Consider the following 25560-nt stretch of genomic DNA (forward strand, 5'->3'; position numbering starts at 1 on the left):
TTCAGTTAAGTACTCCCTTGGGCGCCTTCGTCTTTCATTTAACCAATCATGTCAATCCTCAAAGCACCCAACTATGAAGGAGGTGATGTTAATTTTAGACATGTGGCAGAAGGACTTTAAAATGTCAGACCCATTCATTCTACATGACATTCAACAATGCTTGGAAAATTCTGATTCTTGAAATACTGTTGATGAAGATGGCCCTTAAGTGTAGTCTGTTACTTTCCTACATTGTTAATTAAATTGCAACATATTGTTTTTGTACAGTTAAGAGCGTTTACTACCAGCTGTCATGCATTGTCTTATTGTTTTGATAAATCCTGTAAAGTTTGCTTTTTACAAGATCGTCATTTTAGAGTTGCGTGGAGAACCTTTTTTGTAATGGTTTGGCCTAACTAGGACGGGGAAAATTGAGGAATTTGTCCATGGTTCAAATCTTTGAAAATGTGTTTTTTCTCTTAGGCACCACCTTCCATGGTCAATAATGAACAACGCCAACACGCAGAACATATCTTTTTATCATTTAGAAAATCCAAATCTCCTTTTGCAGTTTGCAAGCATATCTTGGGTAAGTTTATATTTTATTTTATTGCTTACCGCGCAAATCTACAAGAGCGGCAGAGCGCTTTACAAAAATGTTTTCCTCCTTTTCTCTGAAAACAATGCAATTGAAGTTTCTCAATATGAGTATTTTGGTTGCATTTAATTTGGGTTCTTCTCATTTCAACACAATGTCATAATTGGTGATAAGTTACTGTTCGCTTGAAATTGCATCTTTTCGATGAAAATGGCCCGGGTAAACTCCCTTTCGTCCTAATGTCTTTTTAAATAGCTATGTCTTTTCACAGGGCACAAATTACCATTCAATCACAGAAAGATGGAAGTTGAACACCCTTCCACGCACCCATTGTCACACCAAACCTGTGAAAATCAGAGGTTTCAATTTATTTGGTTATGATTTACAACATCCGGTCCTGAGATGTGGTATCTGTTTTACACTGCGCATTCAGCACAGAAAAATATTTGTTCCTATTCAAAGTTATTTCGCAACTTTGAATACAGTGAGAATGCAATCTGCGTTTGATACTAACCTGCTACAGCGTTTGGTTGGTGATAGTTTAACGGCCACTGTGCGTTGTGCGCAGGAAAAACGCTATTTACCATAAATTATATTTCTCACGACTTCAGTATGGTGAGAAAGCAATGTTGCATTTCACACTAAAATGTTGCATGTTACACCGTCTGCGATCCTCGCAGTCCCAGCCACATCGAAGCATCGATTGAGGAATATAGGCATCTACTGCCTGATAAGGTGAATCTCAGCTTTTGTGGGAATATCCACGCGGATCCACCCCTGCATCACCGCCTTAATCTATTAATTTGACCCATCTTGCCTTATTAATATAATCCGACACAAAAAATGTTGCGAAGATGGCTGCTGCAACATCAGCGTCCCAGTTGCTAGGCAACCAAGCCAGCAGCTGATTTGGCATGATTGGTGGGCCTGACTATTTCCGGACCCTGAGGTTGCCGGAAGGCGCGAGCGAGCACATCCAACAAAGGCACACAACTTAAGGCACGCTTCTGTCCGCGCCTGTGGAGCCTGAAGCCCAGGTATGCTACCCGATTACTTCGTACCCAAACTAAGGTAAGCGCCCGTCCACGGCGCATCAAGTACAAAGCCTTACTGTTACTATTATACCGTTTCCTCCCGTTACATCATGTTCACAGCCTCATAAGACTACTACGCGCACTACCCAAACAAACTTGTTTCAAGCACGAGATGTTTTCAATTTAGCCGTGCTCCATTACCTTGATTATTCGCAGGTGACAGTTGTACATTTTATGGGCAAATAATCAGCATAGTATACAGTTATACAATTACTAACGTCAGCCCTCCACTGATCTTAGTCCATTCCCGAACTCTATACCTCGTGACATTTAACCACCTGGACACAGCCTTAACTATAGTCTGCTGTCTTATTCAGAGTAACTTATATTTATAAAGTGCTGTTTAACCGTGCTAGCCTATTTGTATGATATGCTGCTCAAACCGTGCTAGCCTATTTGTATGATATGCTTCTCAATCCGAAATAGCGGCCCTAGCCTCCGCTACCACTAACAGTCCTGTCTAGGTACTGGCGCCTATCTCAAATTTAGATATTTCTGCACCTGGGTTTACCTGACCTCCGCTACATGCGCATTTGTTGTCATTCTATTTCTATATATTTACGCATTTGTGCCCATTTTGAACATACATACGCTTGCACTGGTGCTTACTTGAATCGAGATATGTGTGCCTCTCTGCCTACTGTTGTTTTTAGGCCACACTGCTTACATTTCAATCTGCCTACTATTGCTTTTAGGACACACTGCTTAAATTTGAATCTGCCTTCTGTTAATTTTAGGACACTGCTTAAATTTGAATCTGCCTACTGTTTCTTAGGCCACCCTGCATACAATGATGTCCATAGTCACTAGTAAACTCTGCCACTCCCACCACGCTGCTCACCCTCCTTATCGCACTCTCTGCGCTCTCGCTTCCCACCACACTCCCCCATCCAAAACGAACACCACTAAGCCCTGCCACCACTCCCACTCAACCTACTGCCCTGGATATCTCACTACAAACATACCCATCACGAGCAGACACATGCTTTGCCCCACCATGCATCACAACTATGTGCAGACTGGAAAGACTCGGAGCTCGCACACTGATTGCAGAATACAGCACTCAACCCATTTCCACAGCAATCCGAAACATTAGACTAGGCTCCCGCTCGACCTACAAACACACCCCTCGCCTTGAATACTCGAAAACTTGCACACAGTCACCCACCAACCACATCAGGCTCCACACTGCCATTACACACGACACACCATCAGCCTCCACGAGGCACTTTCTTTTCCATGATGGCCGCCCGCAACTTCTTGTGTGCAATTACAGCCTTCTGTAGGCTGGTCTTCCAGTGATTGGCTCCCTACACCTACATCAGCCAATCACCTACGCCGGCAGGCGAACGCCGGCCCACCCACTAAGGCTGCCCAACAAGGCTGCTCTGTACTGAGCCGGATCGCCTCTTGCCGAAATGCTGCCCGACTCGGCGCTGACTCCCCTCCTAAGGTAACATTATATAACCTCATTGCTACCGAAATGATCCGCGCCTCCTACGAGCTAACATTAGTTCTAGCTGCTCTCTGTATCTAGTCACCCCCCAACCCTTCGCTGCTGCGCCCACAATTTAGATTCTTCGTTCGGCCCTGCCGACTATCACTTACCCTGGACTCAACAGCCTCCATCTGCGACCGCCACGTCCTCGGAACTGCCCACAGTGTGCGCATCATACCGCGCGAACATTAAAACTCTGAAGCGTCACTGGCTGCTGTCTGCTTGGAACCCCTGTTGCCTATGCACCCCGCCTTCAATATATCTGCATTACGAGCTACTACAATGGAACTGCCATAACTTCAATTGTAACGTTATTCTCACTTGACTCCGAGCACCTTGCCTGCGGCACATAATGTTTACAATTACTGTCAGCGTCAGTAGGCATTAGCGCCTGTCTGAGCTACCTGCTAATACCCTCTGTGCATTTCATAAGCCCCTTTGCCAACTGCACTAAATTGTAATTTGTGACTTTGACACCGACAGTCTTGGTCTCTATGCATTCCTGCCTCCTGGATATGAATCCTATGTGAAATGAGTCTCGCACCTATCCTAGAGCATTGCGCCTTTTTGTTGCTTTGCTGCCCACTGCATTGCTGCTGCCTCCTAGAGCGCTGTGCCTTTTGCTGCTTTGCTGCTCATTGCATTGTTGTTGCTGTCTAGAACATTGTGCCTTTGGTTGCTTTGTTGCCCATTGCATTGTTGTTGCTGTCTAGAACATTGTGCCTTTGTTTGCTTTGTTGCCCATTGCATTGTTGTTGCTGTCTAGAGCATTGTGCTTTTGGTTGCTTTGTTGCCCATTGCAGCCCTAAGCCTAATACTGCACTAGTAATATTGACTTGCACCCAATTGCCATTACGAATCACCTCATCTAGTATTCCGCACCTACATCCTGCCACTGTCGCCTATGACCAGAGCATCCATAGGATCTGCTACCTTCACCATTTATAGTATTGTCACCAGCCAATCACATCTTACCTTGCTCGAGACCTGGCTAAATGCTGCAGAAATCCTCAGCTGCCCAATTCTGCTTATTGCGGCTGCAGACTTACTCAGAATTTTGACCCTAAGAATCCAGCCCTTAAAGTCCCGTTAGACCATTTCAACAACAGTTATGCTAACCTTGACCTTCATCATCATGCTTCCATTCTGAATGGTCCCGCATTATCTCCCATGCACAGGTCTCTACTTCCTCTCCCACCCCAATGGCCTTAGTAGACCAGCATGTCCAAGACACCACCCCATCCCCTGTCCCACCCCATTTCTACCCAACACAAACCCTTTCCAACCTGCCTTTACTGTGCCTCACCCCATAGCACACACTGGTAGTACCCTAAAAACAATGCAAACCACCACCCCGTGCAGTCCCTCCCCTAAGAACCCTGTCATTAGGAACTCCTACCCCAGTTTAGGCTCAACTAGACTCGACCGCCTCAGATCTAGGACATTCACCAGTTCGACTCCTCACAACACAGGCCTAAGAAAAAGTAAAACCAAATCCAAACTGGACTCCAACGCCTCCTCCCACCGCGCACTCAACAGAAAACTACGCAAAACTTCCACCGAAATAATCAAAGGCGCACTCATCAACGTGAGATCTCTAGTCGGCCATGCCTTACATATAGCTGACATCATTGCCCTCAATGATCTAGACTTCATAGCCATTACAGAGACCTGGCTCCATGCAGCTTCTGGCCCAGCACTAGCGTTGGCTATACCCAACGACTATACCATCTACCACGCAGACAGACAAACAGCCAAAGGCGGCGACGTAGCCGTTATTGCAAAAAGCTCCCTCAACATAAGACACATTCAAAACCAATCACTCCCATGTGCGGAACTACTCACCTTCAAACCTTCCACAACCAACACAAGCAAAATCATCATGCAACGACGATACTGCTCTCCTGCTCTCTAACACCAAACCCAACTCGCAACAACTCATCCTAGGTGACTTTAACCTCGGTCTTAATGACGAGAAAGATGACAAAGCCAACACCATCTCAGAATTAGGAATCACCCACCACATCTCACAACCCACACAAAATAAAGGCTGTATCCTTGATTAGATTGTCGACCTCAACTGCAATATCACCATCCTCTCTAACGCACCTTGTGCCTGGACCGATCACCACCTTATTACTTTCACCATTATCAAAGACACTCTTACACCTGTTCCCCCTCCCAATGCTCCTCCCACAGTCACAAGAAACAGCAAAAACATCACAGTTGAGAAACTCCTCCCACTACTACAACCCATCATCTACTTCTCACCCACCATCACTAACACCACCGAATTAGTAGACCTCTACAACACAACCATTCTCAAGGCTATAAACACGGTAGCACCACTCAAACTACAGAAAGCCAAACCACACGCGCATCTTAATTCCTGGTTCTCTCCTGAATTAAAAACCCTCTGCAAAAACAAAAGACAAGCAGAATTATCGTGGTAACAGTCTCCCTCCGCTATCAACAAAACATCCTACACACTAGCCTCCAATACCTACAAGTTAGCATTCATCCAAACAAAAAAAAACATGTACAATGAAAGAATCTGTAACGCCAAATCCAATACCAAAGAGCTCTTGAACATTCTGAGAGACCTTGAATCTCCCTCCCCCATCCCAGACACATGTACCAAAGACATCTCTTGGTGTACCAACATACAAGATGCACTTCTCGGCAAAATTGGCATGTTACAAGCCAAAATTGAGTCAAAGAAAGAAAGCCTCACCCTCGCTGACAATCTTATCCCATCCACCCATTCCCCACGAACGGACGACAATAACCTATTCGAATTCTCCACCATATCTATCAAAGAGGTTGAAGATATCATTAACTCTCTGAAACCCTCCAAACGCCAAGGTGATATCTGCCCGGCACCAGTCATCAAAGACGCGGCCAAACATCTAGCTCCATTCATCATATCTCTCATAAACTCATCTTTCATATCCAGCACAGTATCCAACAACCTAAAGGACTCATGGGTATAACCCCTACTCAAGAATCCCACCCTAGACCCCAGTGTCCCCACGAATTACCGACCCATTACGACTGTGCCATTCCTCCTAAAAATCCTTGAGAGCTGCCTGCCTGCAGATACAGAACCACCTAGAGAAAAACAACTTACTAGGTCTAAGACAATCAGGCTTCCGCCCCAAACACGGCACCGAGACAGCCCTGATTGACCTTAAGACACAAATGGACAACATCAAAGACAACGGCAAACTAGCGCTTCTTCTCCTCTTAGACTTGTCGGCCGCTTTCGACCTGGTCAACCACGACATCCTATGCAAACACTTAACCACAGCTGCCAAATTCTCCCACAAGGCTAATGCATGGATTCAGTCTTTCCTGAACAACAGATCCATGAGGGTCTTTGCCACCAAAGCCTCTGCCACACCAGCACCAGTCACATGCGGCGTCCCTCAGGGCTCCTGCGTCCCCCCCACATTATATAATGTGTTTACAAAACCCCTCTTCGACCTACTGGACCGCTTGGGTGTCATCTACACGACCTACGCAGATGACACTAAAATACCTATCCCACTAACAGGCGACTAATCCACCGATAACACAGTACTCAACAACATTTATTCCATTATTCAAGAATGGATGGCCAAATGTGGCCTCTGCCTCAACGACGACAAGACTGAGCTTCTCCTCCTAGGTTCTCAATTCAGGCTCAACAAACTTGACGTACTCTACCAGACATTCACTATCGACGGCAACAATATCTCTGTCTCCAATAGCGTCAAAATTCTTGGGATCTACCTCGATTCCTCCCTCGCTAACCAGACAGATCAACGCAACTCATCCGCCACCGCATACACTTGCAAGCTCATCAATGCTAGCAGCCCTTACCTCTCGTCTTCCAACTGCACCACCCTAGCCAGAGCACTAGTCCTCTCCAAAGTCTATTATTGCAACGCTCTCTACCTGGGTACCAGCCAAAAGAATATTGACAAACTACAAATTATCCAAAATAACGCACTAAGAGCAGCTCTGAACATGCCCAAACACAAACACATCTCTGACGCCAGACGATCAAGCCAATGGCTATCCATACCTCAGAGTATCGAGTATAAAACACACTCGCTCACTCACAAATGCTTATCCAACCAAGCACCCAAATACCTCACTCACACACCACATCCCATTGCGCCCAACTAGATCAGCACAAACGCACGTCCTAAATATCCCCAGATTCAAACTACAAAAAGCAGGAGGTTCAAGCTCCCCTGTACTCGCCTCCAAACTTTGGAATTCACTACCAGTCGATCTTAGATCCAAACCATCCTTCCACCGATTCAGACATGCGGGCAAAAATTGGTTACTAGACAAAGAAGCCTAGAACGCCAATTACCTTGCAAATGTACTTACTACCTGTACTATTTTCCTCAATCCTTGTAAATTATGTCATACCATGTACATTACCAGAAACTGCTTTCACAATGTCTATACTATCTGTATTGTTTTCCTATTGACATGTTGTAATATATTACTATGTTGTAACCACTACAAGCGCCTGGATGCCCCAGGGCCAGGCGGCGCTATACAAATAATAAACTAAACACCAGACTCCACCTACACCACCACAAAAAAAAAATCACACACCCCTCATTAACTGTGCTCTCATCAATGTACGCTCCCTCCCAGCCCATACAACTGAGATTCACAACCTTATAACCGACAACAACATTGACCTACTAGCCATCATAGAAACCTGGCTACATGAAGCCTCTGGCCCAGCTGTCGTACTTACACTACCACCAGGCTTCACCATCCTCAGACAAGATAGACTAGCACAAGTGGAAGGCGGAGTAGCCATCTACAAAGATAGCCTCCACCTTCGACTTGTCAGTCACCCCTGGACATTTTCAATGATCTCATCTCCCCACCCAATACACCCGATGAAATAGTCAAAGACGAAGCATGGTGAACTAGTATCCAATCTGCCATGTTACACAAAATTGACCTCCTCCAAAAGAAAATTAAGGACCACTGCAAAGTCCTACCACCGCAGATGGGGACTAAACCAACCCACTCAACTCCCGCCTCAACCAACTCTACCAAACCTGAGTTCTCTTTCAGGGACATCACTGAACAAGAAGTTATAAACCTACTCAAAAACCTGAAACCCTCTCCCTTTAAAGGGGACATATGCCCACCCAAGCTCAGAGGCATGGGTCTGCCCACTCCTTAAAAAAAAAAAAAACTAAAAAACTGAAATTACTGGACAAAGCCGCTCCTAGCCAAATCCAACACTTTCTGAAAACTCACTCCATCCTAGGGACCAGGCAATCTGGTTTCCGGAAAGGACACGGCACAGAGACCGCTCTAGTGGATCTAAAGAATCAGATCACTCAAATCATGGACAAAGACAAGCCAGCCTTGCTGCTTCTCTTAGATCTGACGCATTCGATCTGGTTGACCACAAGACTCGCATCACACCTCACACATTCAGCTATCTTCTCCAAAGAAGCAGCTCTCTGGGTCTCCTCCTTCCTCGAAGGAAGAGCCATGAAAGTCTTCTCGGATATAGCAAACGCTACACCCACCACAATCCACTGCGGTGTCCCTCAGGGATCCTGCACAGCACCCACATTATACAACTTGTTCACAAAGCCCCTCTTCGACAAGCTTGACTCACTTGGTATCGCGTATACGAATTACGCTGACGATACACAAGTACTTCTACCTCTCTCAGGATCATACTACAAAGACGCCAAGGCGCTCTATGCGATCCATGCGATCTACTCAACCATCCAGGCCTGGATGGCGGTAAATAGCCTCTGCCTCAATGGGGACAAGACAGAAATCCTGATACCAGGCCAAAAGAACACCCTAGCCAAACTTGACAAATTGTACGCCAACTTTACCATTGACAACTCCATTATCCCCGTGGCTACAGCCATCAAGACGCTGGGAGTATACCTAGACTCCTCACTAACCATGAACAGACAGGTTAGCGCTATCACGTCATCTGCGCATACCACCAAACTAATAAACACCATAAAACCACACCTATCCAAAACCAACTGCCTATCAATAGCTAGAGCAACCATTGGAGCAAGACTAGACTATTGCAATGCCCTTCTGGCAGGCACATCCGCAAAAAACCTAAACTGGCTTCAAGTCATGCAGAACAATGCTCTCCGTACCGCCCTAAGCATCCCAAGAAGGGAGCATATCTCCCAGACCATCAGCTCATTGGTTCCCGGTCAAAGAGCGCATCACATTAAAAATACTCACCCTCACACATAAATGCCTCACTCTCTCTGCACCTTCATACCTATCTGAGACGATCTCCTCCAAATCCTCCTTTACACGTTCCACCAGGACACAATACACTAACCAACTCCACATCCCACGTATCAATAGAGCCAAAGCCGGTGGCTTAGGCTTCCCATATATTGCTGCCAAATCCTGGAAAGCACTACCTACAGACATCAGAACAGAAAACTCACTCCCCGCATTTCGTAGGAAACTCAAGACTTCACTCCTTGCGCAGTGAAATGTAACTATCTTCGAACCATCTCTGTAAATATGTACAATATCACATTGCCTGTAACCTTATGTATAATCCTGTATATGTAACTAAGCTATGTATGTAACAAGCGCCACAATGCCCTGGGGCTGCTGTGTGCTTTACAAATCCAAATGTATTCTATTTGGGGAATCTTTATACTCTCTTTAGATAATTCTTTTAAGTCGGAGCCACCGTGGACCCTCAGTTTCCAGGCAAGACTCCCCGGGCAACTGCGCCCCTCTGGTGTGTTTTACCCACCTCTTGGAAATCAGGTCTGCCTCAGGCAAACTCTGCGTCAGGCTTCCTCATAGACGAGGCCCATTCACTTCCAGATACTTTCCAAACTCAGCACTCATCCATTTGAGTGGGGTTCCATTTCTGCAGCTTCTACAATCCCAGTGCTCTTCCCCCACTAGTGTTTCTCTTTAGGCGATTTCTAATATTCCCACACTGTCATATTAACATCACACTTTTTAATTTGTCAAGTCTTTCCATTGGCGTGGTTGACGGGAAGGCACTCCCAGAGATTACACCCCATTAATTTCATAGGTAGATTAGATCATGCACATGGGACAGGCTGGGGCTGTACACTTTTGACTCTGAATTATACTTTAAACTTTCTCCCATATCTCTCGACAGGAATCCCTGCCACCGATTAAATTAGTATTCACCTCTTTCTCACTAATTGAGCGACATGCAACATTTGTAAGATTTTTGGGAGGTTTTTTAAAATTATGATATTGTGTTTAGTCTCCTAGCCTATGGGAGAATCTCGCTGTCAGGCCATCTTTTGGCTTTAACTTCTGTCATTGTAGAGTTGTGTAGATCACTGTATTTAAATGCTAATTTTAAATAGTCCAGATTGTGCACGTGGAATCCTTGTGCTAAGATAGTAAGCCGTGTGAACATCCCTGAGGTCCTTTATGTAGCCAGTGATTAATAGTGGAGTCTGACGGGCCTTTTGTGTGATTTGTTTTTTTCCATTAGTACTACAGGTGATTTGTTTTATGGGGAAAGCTAATGTGAAGAGGTGAAACTTATGTGCATGCTGGCCTTTGCACTGAAAGTGACTTCTCTGGCCAGTGTCCTGTGTGGTCAGCCCAAACTAAATCAGTTCAGAGCACACGTTTTTACATTTAATTCCAGCTATTCTGTATTTTTGGCAAGCCTAAGCGCATGATGTTGTTGTGCTGGGTGAAATGCTTTCCTTTGGCTGCTGGATCAGAGGGTCTGGGTTTCAGATGGCTGAGCTAAATGTCCATGTGGACCTAGGTTCTCCCACATCAGGTTTCTGTGTTCCTGTAAATTGAACAGAAATGTAACTGATCAGACTCGCTGGAGAACCAGCCTTAACAGTCATTGGCGAAGCAAAAATAAGAACTCCTATCTGGCCATACAGATTAAAGCGGTAATGTATTCCCTTGTAATAGTTCCAAATGCGCTTCAAAATTAAACATTCTTGGATTCCAAGATGGCGGCTGATCTGTGAGGTCGCGCTGCCAGGAGCTCCCGCATAGCTTTAACCTAGATGCACGTAGAAGAGGCGTTTAAGCTGCAGGTGCCCTCACCACAAATTGGCCGGTGTGGGGGAAGCTCCGGCTGGACCACGATCGACAGATGGAGCTGAAATATTGCTGCAGTGGCCGCTGCAATACCTCGGTTGCGGCCACCACGTCTAGAAGCAGAATGGCGAATCCCGGGCTCTGGCGCCCACGCGGGACAAGGCGACTGTGGCGCCGGTGGGAGCGATCCGGCCCGGGGGAGAAGTGGAGACATTGCGGTCCCCGGGGGGCCCTTGATCTCGGACACCCCATGCACCGAGACGGCGTGGGAGCCAGACCCGAGGCGCAGGTGCTGGGTGAAGGAGGACGACACCCCCTGTGACTGTGGGAGAGGGGGCCGGGGTGCCGGACTTGGAGAGGAGGCCCGGCCGGGTGACGCCGGGGTGAGGGCGCCATCGGCCCAGTGCGGACGCGCCAATAAAGAGGACCCACAGTGGAGTGGTGCCCGCGGCGCGTTGGGTCCAGCGCTGGGCGGAGCAGGCCCGAGACATGGCCCGGGAAGAGCGCACGCATCTTGCCGCTGGAGGGGGGGTCGGGCCCCAGGTCGGTGCTCTTTGGGCTGACGAGTCAAGTAAGTGGTAGGGGTGGCGGGGGGCCGAGGAGGTCGAGTCAAGAGAGGGCCCCCCCTGCGCATCCCCCCCCCCACATCGGAGTTCACAGTTGGGTCTGTGGGGCCCTGTAGTTGGAATATTCGGGGGAGTGGTGGTCCGACGGGGGCCTTGAAGACCAGGCCCCGCCACCCCCATCACCATTTTCCTCAAGTCTTGTCCCCCAGGAGCGGGACCCCGACGGGGGAGCAACATCAGGAGGATCAGGCAGGCCCCCAGACGGACCTTTCGTTATTGACTGGTATGGCGGACCTGGCTGTCTGGCCATTCTGGGGGGCTCGGGCCCGGTGGTGAGATTGACGACCAGCTCCACTTAGGAAAACTGCAGAGTGCTCCGCCCACTCGGGGGACCCCTAATCCAGGCAGGATGTCAAGAAGTAAATCCAAAGACACCCCCGCCTCAGCCAGGATGCTGAAAAAGCATCAGGAGGGTTCGCTGGCCCAGATATGGGCCAGGGAGCTCAGTGAGCAGAGACCTCAGGAGCCCAGAGATGGGACCTTCCCGCCCGCCTCGGCCTCCACTCGGGAACCACAGGACCTGCCGGTTACTCGAGCCCTACTCCGGTCCCTGCTTGGGGAAATCGTGGAAAAAAAATCACAGAAGTAGGGCAGAAGCAGATGGATGCGCTAAGGGAAGATCTGGCAGAGGGCCTACAAGAAATAAAAAGGGACCTCAACAAAATCAAAGAGGGTGGACACGAATGAGAGGGTGGACACGAATGAGAGGGCCCTACAGGAGTTGGCAGAGGACTCGCGAAAGGCCGACTCCCTCTTGGAGACCCTCGCAGCAGCAACTCATAACCTCGAATTGCGTGCAGAGGACTTGGAGAACAGATCCAGAAGGTCCAACACACGGGTTAAATCCCTGCCAGAAGCAGTCCTAGATCACGATCTGGCCGAAAGAATGAAATCGATATTTGGAGTCCTCATGAAAGTGGATCAAAGCGAGGTATATTGAGCTTGACAGGGTCCACTGTGTGGGACCGAGGCGCCAGGAGACTGGAGCGCGACCACGGGATGTACTGGTGGCGTTCCATAGTTCTACCCAGAAAGAGACCATCCTTCAGGCATTCAGGCAGCCAGGAAGGCGGGACAGATAACCCACAACGGTTCAGAAATCCAGCTCTATCAGGACCTATCTCAAGCTACCCTGAATAGGAGACGGCGCATGGCCCCGATCTTGGCTCATCTTAGAGAGAAGCAAGTGCGCTACAGGTGGCTCCACCCATTTGCTCTTAGCTTCCAGTGGCAGGGGAAGCAACAAAGAATCATGACCTGCGACCAAGGACTAGCTGTATTAGGCCTAGACTACGACCCACCTTTGCCAAGAGCCTCCTCGACCGGGAGGGCAGTATCACAGAAACCTTGGGAATGGTCGGAAGTGGGCCCTAAGAATTCAAGGAAGGAGCGTAAGCAACTCCAGCTCAGTTCTCTGGCCCAGGCCCAGACTCCAGAACAAGAGGACCAACCCGGGGAGAGGGGTTCAGAAGGAAAACAAGTTGCACGTTCATAATCTCAGTACCAACCCTGGGGAGGGCACACATAGATGTAAGTTTAACGTGCGTATTAAAACATTAAAGGCGATCGCTTACACATCCGCGGGATGCATCGGGATGAGGGAGGGTCCTGTCATCTCGAAATGGGAAGGGGAGTTCCTGCAATTTCAGAGTGGGGTTTTAGGTTTGTTATTGAGTCCGGCTTTCGTGATGTTGTCGCAAGGGGGGCTTGGTGCCAGTCGGATTCGCCTAGACGGGTGCTGGGGGGGAGAGATCCAAGGTCTTAGTGGGGAGGGGTCTCGTAGTGGACTGCACACTCTGAGGAGGGTTCGGCGAGGGGATCAGAGGGCATAACGGGGACAATCGGGCATCACGACATATTTCCATATGGCTAACTCCGAGGTACTTAAAGTGCTTTCATTAAATGTGAACCGCCTCAATTCCCCGGTTAAGAGGAAGGTGGTTGAGAGGTTCCTTAGGCGGGAACATCCTCATGTTGTGGCTATGCAGGAGACACATGTGCACACTAGGGACACACATAGGATAAGATTCTGCGGGTACTCGCGGGTAGTACAGGCTACTCAAACCAGCAAGACAGGGGGAGTCCTAATAGCCTTGAGGGATGGGTTGGACCTGACAATCGGGAATACACAAAAGGATAACCAAGGCAGATACCTAGTGGTGATACTTCAGAGAAAGGGGGAAGTCATCACGGTAGCAACTCTATATGCACCAAATCAAGCCCAAGACCCCTTTATACAAAATATAGTAACCCGCCTAGGGAAATTTGCACAGGCAAATATCCTCTTGCTAGGAGACTTTAATTTAGCCTGGGACCCCGCCAAAGACCGGTCTTCCACCACATGGGGATCACAGAGGGGACCATCAGGGGACCTGGTGAAGAAAATGGAGGATCTGGCCCTGGTCTATGCCTGGCGAGAGCGGTATGCCGATGCTCTGGGATACACATTCAACTCACATGCCCATAGGTCACACTCAGGAATAGGCTATGCCTGGATTTCAAAGCCGTTGTTGGGGTAGAGCCTTAGCTCTGGAAGTAGGGACAATTTCCCTGGGAGACCACGCCCCACTTACCATCTCCATATCCAGGCCGAAGGGGCCCCCAGGCATTGGGAAGTGGAGATACCCAATCTCGCTGTTTAAGGACCCAGTCCTGGTCAGAGATAGATGAGGGTATTATAGACTTCACTAACCATAACTGGGACAACACAAACCCCCAAAATTGGTGGGACGCCCTCAAAGCCACTGTAAGGGGAAGGATCATAGCAACCAAGGCTAGAAGGGAACGGGAGCTGAGATTGGAGGAGCTAACATTGGTAACCAGACTTAAGGAGATCATGTCTCGTATGGGTGGGAGGATGTCGGCAGCCACTAAAAGGGAATATAGGGCAGTGAGAGGTTAGTTCAACCTTATGCAGAGAAGGGCGGCAGAGCGGAACCGCCTAGCTATGCGACAAAGGTTCTACATTAGCGGCAATAAGGCTGACCGGCTGCTGGCCAGGAAGCTAAGGCAGGAGGCTGGAGACAGGACGATCTTGAAAATAAAGGGGCAGACAGGGGTCCTACTAACTAATAATTTGGACATTGAGGGGGAATTTTGCAAATTCTATGCTGACCTTTACAGATCAGGAGACCCTACGACTGCGGAACAGGATTTTTTGCTTTCTCGGGTAAGATGCAGTATGATTTCTCAGGAGGAGAGGGATGAGCCTGACCGGGAGATCACAACGGACGAGGTTAGGTGGGCGATCAATAACTTACCGCCTGGTAAAGCCCCGGGCCCATACGGGTTCGTATCTGAATTCTATAAGATGCATAAAGAAGCTTTGATTCCTATCCTCACCAAACTCTTCAACTATGTAGGGCCAACAGGCGTTCTCCCCAACTCGATGAATGAAGCCAAAGTCATTTTAATACATCAGAAGGGTAAAGACCCGACCGACTGTGCTTCCTACCGCCCAATAGCTTTGATAAATGTAGATGCTAAAATTCAAACCAAGGTCTTGGCCGACCGTCTGGAAACAGTTCTCCCCAAACTAATACATAGTGAGCAGTCTGGATTTATTGAAGGGAGGCAAACTTCAGATAATGTTAGAAGATTGACCCACCTGATCGAAAAGGCTCAGAAAAAGAATGTCCCGGCCCTTCTCTTGGCGATTGACGCCGAGAAGGCATTTGACCGGGTGGAGTGGGGGTTCCCGTTTGCGGCTACAGCCAAAATGGGGTTCGGTCCGGGTTTCATTGCAATGGTAAGGGCTAACTACCGTAACCCAGTTATCCGACTAGCAATAAACGGCCACATATCAGCCCCAGTTAGGGTGGGAAGGGGCACCAAGCAAGGTTGCCCGCTGTACGCCCTTCACTTAGAACCCTTCCTGCAGACAGTAAGGTCCTCAGAGGATATAGAGGGGCTCCCGTTTGGTGGAGAGGTTCATAAGATAGCGGCTTTTGCAGATGACATGTTATTTGCTCTGACCAGGCCGATCACCTCCCTGTCAGCGGTGGCTAGGGAGTTAAACAGGTTCGGCCAGGTGGCAGGCCTAAAAATCAACGTCCCGAAGCAGGATAGGCCTTCGCTAATGTACTGCAGCGATATAACCTCAACCACAAGCTTTGGATCAAGCTATCAGTAGAGCACACATCACTACCTTCCCTTCTCCGTATACGCCCTTACACGGAAATCCACAATTCACTCCAGCACTCATCAATCCGCTGGCTTTTCTTCCTTGGTTTCAAGGCGGCTGTCGGATGGTACGAGATATGTTGGAGGGGGGGAGGTGAAACGATTTGAGCAATGTAAGAAGGACTTTGGCATAGGGGAAAAGCAAAGATATTCTTAACTCCAGATCAGGCACTGGGTCTCTGTGTGAGCTTTAAGCAGGCGTGTTCTCGTTCCCTCACCGAATTCGAAAAATACTTAGATACCGAATCTGGGGATAGAGGGGTGGTATCGTCCATCTATAAACTTATTAAAGGCCAGGAAACGCTGCAAGTGAGGAAGTATATGGTCCAATGGGAGCAGGATGTGGGGGTGGCTATTGAGGAGCAGGAATGGGTAAAAATGTGGTCTCACATCCCGAAACTCGCCAGATCGATTCAAATCCGGGAGATATGGCTGAAGCTGATGATGAGGTGGCACTTAACCCCAACCAGGTTAAATAAAGTATACCCCAATATCTCGAGGCTGTGTTGGAGGGAATGCGGCTCGGAGGGTTCCTGGGCTCATGTTTGGTGGGAATGTCCCAAAATGGACTCATTCTGGACACAGGTCCAACATGCCGTCGCCCAGGTGCCGGGAATTCAGCCGAGCCAAAACAGAGGCCTGGCCTTACTAGGCCTGAACGGCTTGCTTACAACTCCTACCTCGAGAGTGGATCGCAAACTCTACGTAATAATGGTAATGGCAGCGGCGCTGGTAATTGCCCGGAGGTGGAAGTCGAGGGTTCCCACTCGGGAACACGAATGGGTTGTTAAGTTGTGGTCTCTGGTGGCTGTTGAATGGCTTACTTATTCTATTCAGGGCCAACACATGCGATTTACTTCGGACTGGGCCAACTTGCTAACTTACCTAAAGGCGGGGGTCCGACGGACCTGGTGTCCCAAAGCTATGGAACTATTGGGCATTATTAGCCCTCAGGACGAATCTGATTTGTGAAGATTTGGGACAATTACTCGCAGCTAAGCTAAAATGAAGTTGGCTTTCGATCCTGATTCATAGATTCACCCTGGCACTCTGGCCGAAGACTTTATAGGGGAAAACTATGTGTGCAGTTCATATATCAAGAGTTAAAAATAGGGGAGCTGTTGGATCGGGAGGTGGGGGGGGGTAGTTCAGGAGGGAGGTGTTTCTTTTGTTTTCGTTGACTATCTGTGATGCTTTTATTGAAAATGTTAATAAAAATGTATGGTTAAAAAAAAAATAACTTGCTCACTGTTATGCTTCATTTGAAATTACATTGCAACCCTTTCCAGGTAAATGTCAGAACAGGTGCTGGTTCTTTGGCTTTCTGGCATTTTGGTTCACATTTTTGCAGGGAATGGTATTATGGATTTATCTGAAAGGTTGCTCTGTATTTCACGTGCTTCATATTTCTTGTTTGCAGAGTTTGATAAAGTGTTAAGTTGGACAAATGTCACACTTTCTGTTCATGGTTAGAGAAAATTACACCATCCATAAAATGCAGCAAGAAACCGTTCTGCATTTTGCATTCGGATTCTGCCAGTTTCCAGCATCGCTTTCTCCTACAGAGTCATTGGAGTTCTTCAGCATGTCCCAAATGCTATTTGCAACCTTTTGTGAAGGACCTGTTTAGGGCCTACTTTGACTTTCTGATGAGGCTGACATGGAACTTGACAGAAAACACTGGATCCGAACACCCAATCTGTGGCAAGATGACTGGACCCAAATGTTCTCACTAGGGTCCACTTTTGCACAGTTTAACATATCGTGAGGGCAGCGAGACAACAATCTGACATACAATTTGGACACTTGCAAAAGTATTAAGACATTATAGCCTCCACACTCTAAAAAGAAAGTCCTGCGAGAAATGACGGACTGGCTCAGAACCAGACAAGTCTGATACAGGTGAGGGTTCCCATGCGCCATCCATTTTACATGGGAGGGGAAGAGATTGTCACTTTCAACGCTGTAGGAGATTCCTCCCTTTTCCCAAACTTACCCAAACGACCAAGATGACCCAGTTGCTGATGCACAAGGTGATTTGACGTGCGGGGCTTTGGAATTGTTCCTTTGGAGATGCATCCAATTCGGAAGGCCGGGAGGGAGGGAGGGAGGGATGGATGGATGGATGGAGTGAGTGAGTGAGGGAGGGATGGGCTCATAAGGCCTTCGGAGATGAAGGGCTAACCAGTGAATTAATTGCAGACTCCTCGCTTACGGATCCTCGGATTAAAATGAAAACTCTTGGCTCTTCGATTTTAAATATTGCTTGCTTTCCCTGTTAGTTGGCACAGCTCTCCCAATTGGGGGCCGGATAGCAAAATCAGCTTAAGCTTTGCATTTTGTGCATCTGTTTCACCTGAATGTCAGTTTTCCCCTACAGATTCATGTTTGCGGGTTGAGGTTGAGATGGGGCAGAGGGATGTGGGAGTGGGGCCTGGGGTGTGGGGGGCAGACCTTTATGGCAGTGCTCTGAGAGCTATGTGGAGGATTACAAGCTTCATTCCGATATATACTTTGCAGCTTTGTTATACAGTTGCTCCTTGAGTTCTTTAGGTTAGTCCTTCAAATTGGTGGCTTTGTCCATTTTACAACGTTCATACTCGGCTAGTGTGAACATTTTAAATAATTACTCCTTAAATGTTCATGGTCTCAACGCTACGACTAAAAGTTGAATCCGAACAAGGCTTCAAAACCTAGATACTAACATTGCTTTCCTTCATGAAACGCACCTTTTACAAAGGGAAGAATTTTGTCTATGTAAAAGAAACCTCCTTTGCGTCAAGCTGGTAATTAACTTGAGGGTTTGCTATCATGCTAGCCAGAACCACCCTGCTTAAATTTAGGGGGGCGGGTGAAAGATCCCAAAGAGGTATACATATTGATACGGGGCAGGGGGAATTTATTAAGGCATTGCATCACTCTATGCTCATTGTAGGCTCACAAAAAGAAAGTCACATCTGCAGGATCATCTTACCAAATGAGTATCCTTCATGGAGGGTGAACTGATAGTTGGGGAAGACTTCAACATGGTCCTGGATCCCACTGCTGACAAATGACCCCCATTCCTTAACCCCACCTCCCCCAAACCTGTAGCAGATTGCAAAAATGAATTTGCCCTAGCGAGAGTTTTGTGACCAGGATTAATAGATTCTTGCAGGTTTTCTAATCCACGAGAAAGACTTTGCACAATACTCATTTGTACAGGAGTAATTCAGGATTAATTTGACTGTTTCTGCAAAATGAATCCCTTCTGTCTCGGAAGTAAAAATGTAACGTAGAGTAATTTAAGATCATGTTATGTTACCATGTATGCATTCGCATAGCGCACACTGCCAAATCTTATGACATCGAAGCTCTTTTGCCGGTCCTCCCGGTTACTGCCAACTTTTGATTAATTGGAGCCTCAACTTCACTGCTTCCTCCCTGGAAACAGCATGACCCGATGCTCCTGGACCAGCTTCTCTGGGATGAAATGGAATCAGCAATTTCTCAGTACAGGTTGCAGGTGGGAGTCCTCCGTCTCAATTGCCTGACAATAAGTATTGCAGTATCCTGGATTTACCTGAATCTTACAACAGTCAGCAGGCCTCTTCCTCCTCTCAGTACTAGAGTGGTGAAATTACATGTAAGTGTGCACTAATCCTAGTCGCCTTTTTCTCGTCCCAGTACTACAATGGTATGAATGAGAGGAAATGGTTTGCAATAGCTTGTATAAAGGCAGGGGGGAGGTTGGTTCTCACAAGGAAAAGGGATACCATGTCTCACCTGCAGATATTCTTTCCCCAATCCCAAAGAACCCTCCACCCAGGTGATCCTCCCTCGCAACTCGCCACTCATCCCCCAGGGTCAGGATCCAAAAGCAATGGCCTTTCCCTGGCCACCTGAGAAGAGGATCCAAGGGGAGTTAGGTGTGAGGATACCCTCCGGTTTCTCACATGATGGGCTTCAGGAAATAATCAAGGGTGAATTTATTAGCCAATCAGCTATATATTTTAAAAATACCAAGTGGTATGGTGCTGTTGGGAGAAGGCCCGATATTGCGCCTGCTGTTCCTGGTGAAGGGGACCTTGCAGGCGGTGGCTGCTGCGGTTGGAAGTCGGATGTGTGCTGTAACCTGGTTGGGCCATGGCGCAGGTGACTGCTGGTAGTTTTTGCTTCGAAACTTTGAGCAGTTGTGCTCATAATTACAGGTAGTGTCCTTTTGAGTTGGTGTGTGATGTCTGGTGGCCGCTTTTGGAAGTCCTCTGGATATTGGTTTCCTTGAGTGCCTGTTTGAATTAGTGACTATTTTGGAGCAAGTTAGCTCCTGCAAATTGTCTCTGCTTTTTTTCTATGCATCATCTTGGTACTCCAGTTACTCCAGCTCCTTTTTACTTGTTTGCCATTTTTTTCTGGGCGCATCAACAAGTGTTGGCATAAGAGAAGAACATTTGATTCACATATAACTTTCTTATTCCAGGGCTGATTGTACTCTAGATGTAAGGCATTGTTGGTTTCTCGTTTGGGCATGTATATAAAAACACAGGTTGTAAGTTTGGCTTTTTTTCTAAAGGCTTGGTTTTAGGATTGAAGCTTTTTCTTTTTTGTAAATTTAAGATCAGATTTAAGATCAGATTTGAATAACTGAAAGGGTCACACAAGCATGAGAATATACATTTGAAATAGAAAAGGACTCTCCATTATTTGAATTGTCATTGGGAGTCCACTTAAGGCAAAATCCTTTATTTTCTTTGCAGTGTTTGTGGAAAATGACATTGATCATCTAAATTGACATTATTTCCATGGTATTAAAGGTGATCAATAAACTTCTATTCCACTTTAAGGAAATTATATTCAGTTGAGGAATTCTTTTATTTTATATAAGGTTCCATGGGCCAAAAAGTATATCAATTGCTGCATATCTGAGAATTACATTGTAAACCATATCACAAATCTAAATCTGAATTGCTCCTGTGAAAACTGAGTAATTTTTATATTTGGCTACTGCCAGACAAGAATGTCGTACGCAATCATACATTCTAGGGCATACTATTTTAAATGTACTTCCACATACTTTCTCTTATAGGCCCAGTCCCCATTCAGTGTCATAGTTTGTATAGGATTCCCTTAAAACACTTTCACTTGCTACCCAGGAATTAACCAATTCTCAGTGATGGCTGGAAGGCGCTGCCTTTAGGATTCAGTCTTGCCCATTAAAGCACCATGGTCCTGTGACTTGGGCCCGGTCACTGTACAGTTGCACCTAAGGACCTGCCCTTTTTTCTATAAATGTGGGAGCTAGAGCTGTCGCAGTGAATCACTGGTGTCCCAGCTTTCGTTTAGGTGTGGGGCTAACCTAGGATGACTTTGTTCTTGCGCCATTTGTCTGCCCAGGTACTGAAGTTATTGAAACCAGCAAGCGCAGCATGACAACACACGAGTTGGAGCCAAAGTCCTGCGGTCCAACCCTCCGAGCAAAGTGGAGGATGTGGTCACTGCCGCCAGCATTAGTTAGTCTATGATGCTGGTGAAGGCAAGGCATGCCTTTATCCATGACAACATTGCTTCTTCGGATAATTCTTTCGAGCGGAGGGGCCTATCTGCGGCCCCACAGACCACTCTTTAGCCCTTCTGGCAGAAACCTGTTACCCAAACACAAGTTGACATCACTACTGCCGAGTCATCCCATTCAGCAGCCAGTAACCACCAGCCTGCAAAGTCAGCTGTTTGGGCCTAGTCTTCCATCTGGGCCTAGTCTTCCATCTGGGCCTAGTCTTCCATCTGGGCCTAGTCTTCCATCTGGGCCTAGTCTTCCATCTGGGCCTAGTCTTCCATCTGGGCCTAGTCTTCCATCTGGGCCTAGTCTTCCATCTGGGCCTAGTCTTCCATCTGGGCCTAGTCTTCCTTCTGGGCTTTGTGCCATTTGCAAAGAGATCAGCAAAGGCAAGATGGGCTCCCATTTGAGTGCATCATTTCAGATTTCCCATATGCTGATCACCACAAACCTGAGTGCGACTCCACCACAATACAACTCCAGCGTGAACAAGCGCAAAGTACAACATGCCAGGTCAGGCCTTGGAGAAGCAAATTGTTTCTGACCGTAAACATCCTGCCCCGTGACTGGTCGAGGCTGTGACAACCCAAATGCTGGCTCTGGACCCGCTGTCCTTTTAGTTTGTGATGAATCCTGACATTCGTCCATGTGCTGCACTGAGATGGAAGATCCCAAGTCTGAATTACTAATCTCGCACTGCTGTCCCTGAGCTGTGCTGCAAAGTCATAGTTCAGCTTGACGGCGTGCTTGAGGAATCTGAGGCGCAGAGGGTGCACCTCACCATGGCATATGGAAAAGTCTGCAAAGGAAACACTTAAGGGCCCCGCTCACTGTGTCAACCATGTGTGAAAGAAAACGGCACATGTCGGTAGGGGACTCTACATGCAGATTTTCGACTGGTTGATGCACTAAGCTGCAGATGTGTGCATACAACTCCCGGGCATCCTCAGACAAGCTTTGTTCCAGAGCTCTCAATGTTTTCTTGGCACAGCAGGCAATGGCAGCAATGCCGTAGCTGCCCCTAACCAGGTAGGAATAACCCACATCCTCTGTTTCGTTTATGTGCTTATCCTGGTTGTTACACCCTTCCTCAAGGAAAGTTCCTTACCTGGCATATTGCTCTGTTCACGGAAGAAATGTGCCCGTTTTAGCTGCTTCTGTGTAACATTCACCTTTGCCTCATACCTTTTTGTGGGCTGAGAATGGGGCTGGTGCTGTAGTGTGAGTGAACATACTTTTGTCCTGTTCAAAGTGGTGTCCTTCTGTCCTCCTCCTGTATTGGTTGGTGTTTGACTCCTTCCTCTGCTCATCCCCTTGTTAATTCCAGCACAACAAAAGTCCACTAAAACAAAATGACAGGAAAAAAGTGCCAATGTCGACATGCTCGGTTACAGAAAAGGATGGTGGGGATGGGGTGCAGAGTGACGTTGGTGCAGGGAGTGAGTGAGCATACTTAGCTTGGTTTACTCAAAGTGGTGTTGTCCCGTGTTGCTTGCTTGTTTCCTTCCTTCCGAAGTGGTTGCTGTGGTGGTCTCCGGTTATTCTCACGATGGTGGAGAGAAGCATCTTACTACAGCACAACAGAAGTCCTCAGTGCTGGAATGAGTTCTCTAAGCAACTGAGGGCTTGCTTGCTTGCTGCAGGTGTATGGCGACACAGGAACCCAGTAGGGCAGGCACCTGTGGGTTCTGGCAAGTGTGTATTGGTCACCATTTGCGACTGTGTGCGCCACCTGTCGATCCACTGTCAGCTCTACTCTAAGGGGCTGTTGTGGCAGGTGGCGCTTCCAGTTGTCTTTCCAAGGAAGACAAGGCCTTGGAGTCTTTTGGCAGGAGATGCTAGCTCGACACCAGGCTGCACCTGAGATAGGCTATCGCTGATGCCCTCCTTGCTGCGGCTAACCAGAAGCCGTGGTGAGAGATCTGGTAGTTCCCATGTCGCCTCCCTCCAGAGAGCCAGGCGCTCTTCAAAGCCGGCTTGGGGACTCTGCTTGGGGGTCGAGATCAGCCGGCCTACGTGGATGCATGGCAAGAACTTCTCAGCGGATGTGCATGAGAAGATTCTAGATCTTCCTTTCAAAGGGACGGACCTCTTTCATTCGTCCACTGATGAATAGCTCTTGAAAAAAGAAGACCTTGACGCAAACTGCTAAATCCTTGGCCAACCTGACCAAACCAGGGCAGAAGTCTTTCCCTCAGACCGAGGGCAGGCCCAACTTCAAGCCCCGCTCCTTCGGCAGCTTCAAGGGGCTCAGGGACCACTGTATTTGGTGGCCAGACAGGTCCCTCGGGGACCGTAGGAGAAAGCAGTAGACGACCATGCAGAGTTTTTTACGCTCCTCCTCCCTCCTCCGCTCCGGCCTCGGATGGGAAAAACCAATGACATAACCTCCAGGGAACCCAGCTCACCTGTAGGGGGCCTGCTGGCTCTCTTCAAACAGCTGGAAGTGTTTTCGGGAGTCCTTGAATTCTTTCGATAGTCTCCACGGGCTTCATTCTTCCTCTTTCTCTACTTTCTCCTCCTCTGCTGCAGATTGAGTCACTGGTACTGTTATGGGAGATCCTTTCTCTTTTGCATATGTAATCGATGTCCTCAGTTGGACATGGGCTCTGGCTTCTACTCCAGGGCTATTGCAATACCCAAGAACAACCAGGCTGGCCTGAGGGTAGTCTTGGACCTGTCTTTCCTCAACCTATCGTTACCCCTCGAATGCTTCACGATGATCACACCAGCACACATAGCAGAGTCTCTGTGCGCAAGGGACTGGATGTGTTCCCTAGACCTCAAGGATGCATACCTTCATGTCCCCATCTACCAGCCTCATTGTAAGTTCCTGCGGTACACAATCGGGTCACACCACTGCTAGTGCAAGTTGCTGTTCGGCTTCAGTTTGTCCCCTCATGTGTTCACGAAGCTCATGAATGCGTTGGCCAGCCTCCGCTGGCTGGACGGGCACCACCTGTACGCCTACCTGGACGACTGGCTGGTGAGGGCCTGCTTGCCTGAGGCAGCGGTTCACTCCTGCTAGCGGATGTGCTGCACCAGCTAGGGTTCTCCTTCAACCAATGGAAGTCTCAATTGACCACCCAGGACCTGGTGTTCCTAGGGGTGTGCTGGGACACTGCGCTGCAACCGGTGTTCCCAACACCTGAAAATGCTCCAGTCCCTTCACAGAGCGATCATGCACTTTCGACCAAATTCAACCACCTTGTTCGAACTCTACTGGCACGGCCACAGATGCTATGCGTTTCCTCTCCTCCATTGCTCCAGGGGACCCACCACAAATTCCGGGCCTCATGGGCTGCAGCCTCATCCTGACTGTCCCCAATGGCCGTCGAGGGCTTGGTTCTTGGATCTGCGGCAGTTGCGCTCCGAGGGGCCTTCCATCTTCCCATTCCCGTAATGGGCTTTCTGATGCAGCAGGGTGGGGCGGTGGAGCACCTGGACCCCGCCATGCTGGCCCTCTGTCTGGTTCCTGACCAGGTGAGGGTACTCCACTCCCAGTTTTCAGACAACGGGGACCAGGTTCTGCCACTGGGCTCACAACAAGGGGTTGAACCCCTCCACCCCCCACCTGCTCGGTGGATAACATACTGGCCTTTTCAACACATCGGGCTCGTTCTAGTGTCCAGGTCGATACCTGCTGCACCTACTTGGCGGCCATTAGGGCAACAAGAATTCCTCAAAGCACATTTTCTCAGCACCCAACCCACTAGTTAAGGCATACCTCAACGGGCTGTCTAGGCTACCCCCTCTCCCCCCCCCCCCCCCCACCCTCAATCCATAATCCATAATCCACATCCGGTCTGGGACCTCAACGTAGTTCTTGTGGCATTGCAACGTCAACCCTTCGAGCTGATGGCCTTGCTCGATATCAGGCTGGTCATGCTCAAGGCAGTGCTGTTGCTGGTGCTCATGTCTGCACGCAGAGTCAGCAAGCTGCAGGCCCTGTCATC

At 48.2% G+C, this 25560-nt stretch overlaps 1 protein-coding gene across 1 annotated transcript in view; it reads left to right on the forward strand.

The window, feature by feature from the left end:
• The window catches only part of XPO4 (exportin 4), a 1090854-nt gene that overhangs the window by 98391 nt on the left and 966903 nt on the right, over positions 1–25560 (forward strand). The window contains exon 2 of the mRNA XM_069640448.1: positions 463–568. Coding sequence (XP_069496549.1) covers positions 463–568 — 106 coding nt within the window. The remainder of the gene's footprint in view (positions 1–462; positions 569–25560) is intronic.

Source organism: Ambystoma mexicanum, chromosome 7q (assembly GCF_040938575.1).
Source record: "Ambystoma mexicanum isolate Mex_15411 chromosome 7q, UKY_AmexF1_1, whole genome shotgun sequence".
NCBI lineage: Eukaryota > Metazoa > Chordata > Amphibia > Caudata > Ambystomatidae > Ambystoma > Ambystoma mexicanum.